Source organism: Hydra vulgaris, chromosome 03 (genome assembly GCF_038396675.1).
Source record: "Hydra vulgaris chromosome 03, alternate assembly HydraT2T_AEP".
Classification (NCBI taxonomy): Eukaryota; Metazoa; Cnidaria; class Hydrozoa; order Anthoathecata; family Hydridae; genus Hydra; species Hydra vulgaris.
In genome coordinates this window covers 27,668,938-27,675,000 of record NC_088922.1, presented here as the reverse complement: position 1 = coordinate 27,675,000, position 6,063 = coordinate 27,668,938, and the positions used below count along the sequence as shown (strand labels likewise).

Below are 6,063 nucleotides of genomic sequence, written 5' to 3'. Positions count from 1 at the left end.
GAATAAAGATGACAGAGTATGCAACTGCATGCAACATTTTATTATTTAGTGCTTTCTTAATAAGAATGTACCTTTCAATTGCAGTTATACCTGATTTACCATTGAACTCGTTTTGATTTGGTAGAACTTTTTAAAAATATTCTCGCAAATTGTTAAACTGCTCCATTATCCTCACTAATTTGTCTTAAATGCCTATCTAATGAGTAGAGATATGTCTCAATATCCGTTGACCTCGGAGCTCAGTGAATGATTCCACAGCAAAATATTCTTTAATTCTTTTTGCAGAAAATTTAAAAAACAGTGCAAATCAATTGCTAATTAATCCAAATCAATATCCTCAGAAATCAATGATTTTAAACCTTCCAAAAAAGAATTGGAAACTGTATGGAGCAGACATGACCCAACATTGATAATGAATTTTTCTTCTTTTTCAAAATCATTTTCTAATTTTTTTAAGAATAATTTATTGACATTGGGACCATCTATACTAATGGAGAGAATTGACTCTGGTTGCAGTTGAATTTTCCCTAACAACTTTTTAAAATGACCAAGAAGATCATTTTAAAGTACACCTTCCTACAAACAATGTCCCCAAGTACGATGTAATTATTTGATGAAAGTGATTAGAATGGCATGTGGCATAAGCGTCATGTTGTTTTTTGTCTGTGATGAAGTTGTTTCATCAAATTGAAATGTGAATGGCAAACATTTCAACTCATTCCAAATAATTTTTTTAATATAACGGACAATGCCAAACTGATTCATATATTTAAGTTTATCAGATTTTTGTTGATATGCTTTAGCAATTTCAATTTGAATTTGTCACAAATTTAGATTGTGATCTAGCTGATTTTGCATTTTTTCCTGTTTCTTTGACCAAATGTAGATTAATCTAGGTTACACCAGCTAAAAATGTTTATGTCAACAGAAGCCATGGTTAACAGACTCATTTGAAGCTTTTATCCATGAATTTTTTGTTAAGTGATTTTCTGCTACTAAATAATTTCTCTGTTCTTTTAAGTACATTGAGCGCTCTATTTTTTAGAATACATTTTAAAATTGTTTATATATATATATATGTAAATTATGTTAGTGTATTTTACAAATAGAGTGATCAATGTTCTTAAAGAACAGAGCAATAATTAATTAGTAAAAAAACACTTATCTAACTTTTATCTTCGACTTGAAGTTTCACCATTGCACCATTTCACCATCTTCCTGATGATCCAGCAATGGTGAAACTTCAAGTCGAAGATAAAAGTTAGATAAGTGTTTTTTTACTAATTATATATATATATATATATATATATATATATATATATATATATATATATATATATATATATATATATATATATATATATATATATTTAACATTATACAAATTTAACATAATATATATATATATATATATATATATATATATATATATATATATATATATATATATATATATATATATATATATATATATATATATATATATATTATGTTAAATTTGTTACATGTTTATGTAATAATGATTATATGGTTGTACATTAACTATGATTAATAGATTAATTAGAATTTCTAATACATTCATTACTGATTATAATGTACAGTACTGATTATAACAAAACCCCTTTCTGTATAAAAGTTTGAAAAAAGAAACTGCTGAATCAGAACGTATCTCTGTAAGTATTTTTGTAATTGATATTTTACGACAATTTCTAATTTAAAAAAGATCATAAGAAATCTCGATACAAAAATTACTTACAGAGATACGTTCGGATTCAGCAGCTTCTTTTATCAAACCTGCAAGGTTTTATATAAAAACTTAAAGAGAGGGGATTTTTTTATAACAAATGTATTAGAAAAGGTCATAAGATATATCGATTACAAAAAATACTTACAGAAATACGTTCTGATTCAGCAGCTTCTTTTATCAAACCTGCAAAAACAAAACCAGGAACAAAAACTTTAACACATTTATCTTCGCAAGCCATTTCGAATTAAATAATCATCAACAGTACTGATATAGTTTCGTATTTATAACCACTTTAATCTTACATCATTGCTTTTATTTTTTACAATATATACTTTTTATTTTGTAAAGTTTATAAAAAATTTCTAAAGTCAATGGGGATATAAATTTCCCCGAAATTTTCAACTCGGGAAATTTTCCGGAAATTTTGGAAATTTAAAGAGACATTTTATTTTTATTGTTATTATTGTTGTTATTATTATTATTATTATTATTATTTTCTTTCTGATGATGTAATATAATAAACTTTAACAAAGAGTTTCATACAAAAATAAAAGCCTATGCTTTTTGTTTTAAACAATATTCAATATAAACAGAAAAGGACTCAAGGAAGATAAGACTATTACCTCAACCTTTTCATATAGTCCTTTCGACAACCTTTTTTTAAAGTTTATATTTAATATAACACCTGTAGTTTTTTGATATAACAGGATTTTAAAAAAGTATATAAAATACAATATAAAAGCAGCCAACGTATCGAACTATAGACCCATATCGGTACTTTCTGTTTTCTCAAAAATCTTCGAACGTTTAGTTTATAAAAGAATCCTTGATTATTTTAAAATGAATAAACATTTTAATTTAAAACTATTCGGATTTCAAAAAAATATTCAATTGAACATGCCATTATTGAATTTTTTGACAAAATAACAGATGGTTTTGAAATAATAAGTTTACTCTCGCAATATTCATAGATTATTCCTAAAAAAACTAAAGTGGTACAGGGGTATGCAATAAATTATATCATTGGATAAAAAGTTATCCATCTAATAGAAAACAATATGTTTAAAATAAGAAATCCGGAATACTGAATATTCTGTGAGGAGCGCCTCAAGGATCGATTCTTGGACCACTCTTGCTTTTTATTTATCTTAATGATTTTAATAATGCATCAGTAAGACTAAATGCTATCATGTTAGTAAAAACCAAATGCTATCATTGTTAAAGCTGAATGCTATCATAGTTAAAACTAAATGCTATCGTGTTTGCAGACGATACAAATCTACTTTTATCTAAGTGCAATATTAATCAACTATATGGTGATATTAACATTGAATTAGAAAAAGTAAATGATTGGTTCAGGTCAAATAAACTTTCTCTTAACGTTGAAAAAAAAACAATATATTTAGTTTCATAAAAAAAACAAAAAAACAAGAAGAAAACCTTCCTCTAAAACTGCCAAAACTTATTATAAATTTTATAATTTATAATTAAAAACAAATATAACAAATTAAAAACAAGATACTATAAAGCTTTAGGAGTTATTGTGGATGATCATTTATCACGGCTCCCACATATAAAATATATACAATCAAAATTAATAAAACTATTAGTATTATGTATCGAATTCGCCCATTCATAAATTCACAAAGCCTAAAGCTATATACTTCTGCTTAATTCATTGCTACATTAGGTACAGTGCTACATATAGTATAACTTATAGAGGACCTTAGCTATGGAACTCTTTTCTGAAAGGCAATATAAATATGGCAAAATCATTAAATTCATTTCAGTATCAAACAAAAACTAACGTTCTAAATCCTACGGAATAATTTTTATTTTCGTTTACACAATTTTTTTGTTTTTTAAGCATTATATCTTCTTATTTACTGTTTATATTTTAGAATATTATATGTAATTTTTAATATTAAATGTTGAATATGATATTATATATTTAATTGGAAATTTGTATTTAAATATCTTCTTTTATGACTTTTTGTGACTATTAGTATTTATCAATATTATATCTCCTTTTTAACTACTTGTATCAATATATATATATATATATATATATATATATATATATATATATATATATATATATATATATATATATATATATATATATATATATATATATATATATACATAATTTTAGATTTTAATAGTATGCATTTTTTCAAAACAACAGTTTGAAAAAATGCATACTATTAAAATCTAAAACAAGCAAATTATTAAAATAACTGATCATATTTAATCTTTGTAATATTCAGAATCACCAAATTAATTAAATTTACAAAAAAAAATTATTAATTTTGAAAATTAACTTCTTTTTTTATTAAAACTAGTGAAACTTTGAAATAGTCTAATTTCGGTCATTCACGGATAAACAACGAAGGAGACAACTAGCAGTAGTATTGTGAAATGTTGATAAGTGTTGCAAATGTATAATTTACATGGCTATCTTTATACTATTAGGTAACCAAAAAAGTTCGTGCGGTTTTTGGTAATTGAATTGTTTTTAGCATTTTTTACAACACCCACATCGCACAAGGCAAGTAGCTTTGTTGCGTAATAGAACGCGTGTGTCACGCGCAGTTGCTGCATATGTAGTGTAGGCTTGTAACGAGCTTACAGGAAAGGTTTTGTGTAAAGAAAGGATGGCAACCCAACCAACGATTATTCGATCTTGCTTACTATTACGAGTTCAAACTTGGAAGGAATGCAACACAAGCGGCCAAAAACATCTGCACAGCATTTGGAGAAGGTACAGTAAGTGAACGCACAGCACAGAAGTGGTTTCAACGATTCTCTTCGGGAGATGAGTCCATCGAAGACCTGCCGCGTTCTGGACGCCCATTGTTGGTTGATGAGGATGAACTGAAGGACGCTGTCGGGTCTGACTCCAGCCAAACTTGCCAAGAACTTGCAGTGAGATTTGCTGTGAGTGTTGAAACCATCCGCCTGCATCTGCATGCGATTGGGAAAGCGTGGAAGCTGAGTCGGTGGGTTCCGCACAAATTGTCGATCGACAACAAGAAGCAACGGCTTACGATCTGCACATCACTCTTATCACGCCACAATGTTGAGCCTTTTCTTGATCGTTTATTGACATGCGACGAAAAATGGATTGTGTACAACAATACCAAGCGTTGCTACCATTGGTTGTCCCCCGATGACCCCATCCCAAAGACACCCAAGCCCTATCTCCACGAGCGGAAGGTTTTGCTCTGCATTTGGTGGACTACAGCTGGTGTGGTGCATTACGAGCTGCTCTTAACAGGCCAAACCATTACTGGACTGGTCTACTCAGCACAGCTGCAACGAGTTCACGACCTGTTGCTTGTAAAGCAGCCTGCACTGGTGCACAGGAGAGGAGTTCTGCTTCTCCACGACAACGCGAGACCGCACACCGCTCGCGTGACTCAGGACAAGCTCCAAAGCCTTGGTTGGGAGAGTTTGCCTTATCCACCATACTCGCCAGACCTCTCTCCTACTGATTTCCATTTTTTCCTTTCCCTGGGAAATCATTTAAAAGGACAGCAGTTCCGAGACCAGGACGCGGTTGAAATGGAGTTGAAAGCTTTTATAGACTCAAAGGACCGAGAATTTTTTAGAAGTAGAATAAATAAGCTTGTTTTACGTTGGGAAAAGGTTTTAGATGCTAATGGTGACTATTTTGATGAATAAATGTACTTACTTTTGTCGTTTTGTGTGTTTTTATTATATACGGAAAAACCGCACGAACTTTTTTGGTTACCTGATAACAGGCCGTGTAAACGTACAAAATGTGCGATAAACTGGGGGCCATTGTGAAGAATACAGCTTTGTGTTTTATGATTTATGTATCATATTAAATAAACGTTTTTAATAAATTCTTTTGAATGAGAAAACACAGATTTAACATTATTCAAGTAAAAAACAAATTTAATAATCATAACTAAGCAATAAAAAAGTTAAATCTGTGAAGTAAATGTTTTATTAGCGAAACTAGATTAGATAATTTTGATACAAAATAGATAAAATGCATAATTTAAAGTTATTTTAAATTAAAAACAGTTGGTTTATAATACATTCATTGAGAAACAGTACGAGTCTAGAAGGAATGTACAAGGGAGACAAAAATAAAATAAGTTTAGTAGATCATATGTTCACAAAAATCATTAGATTAAGTACAAATACAAATATAAAAAAATATAAAAGTTCTATTTACTTTGACAGCTTTATAAGTTTTTGCTTTGGTTCTTTTGATGATCTGGGATTATACAAAATACTATGGTTATTAAACAAAATATTACATAAAATTACTCCAGATTTTT

The 6,063-nt window shown here is 28.8% G+C and overlaps 2 protein-coding genes across 3 annotated transcripts in view; one reads left to right on the top strand and one right to left on the bottom strand.

The window, feature by feature from the left end:
- The window catches only part of LOC100199055 (BRISC complex subunit Abraxas 2), a 27,296-nt gene extending 25,134 nt beyond the window's left edge, over nt 1-2,162 (bottom strand). The window contains exon 1 of one of the 2 annotated variants that reach the window (XM_065792823.1): nt 1,893-2,162. In XM_065792823.1, the coding sequence (XP_065648895.1) occupies nt 1,893-1,985 (93 nt within the window). In that variant the 5' untranslated portion in view covers nt 1,986-2,162. The remainder of the gene's footprint in view (nt 1-1,892) is intronic. The other variant, XM_065792825.1, reaches the window with a different exon arrangement.
- Nucleotides 2,163-3,510: 1,348 nt separating this feature from the next.
- Nucleotides 3,511-5,434, top strand: LOC136078598 (histone-lysine N-methyltransferase SETMAR-like). Its single transcript, XM_065794380.1, has 3 exons — nt 3,511-3,536; nt 3,649-3,658; nt 4,400-5,434. Exons 1-3 carry the CDS (start codon nt 3,511-3,513, stop codon nt 5,432-5,434), a joined length of 1,071 nt encoding a protein of 356 aa, XP_065650452.1.
- The last annotated feature ends 629 nt before the right edge of the window (nt 5,435-6,063 follow it).

What these genes read in the sequence shown, in the direction of transcription:
- LOC136078598 (XM_065794380.1), top strand. Translation starts at nt 3,511, where the DNA reads ATGGCAAAATCATTAAATTCATTTCA.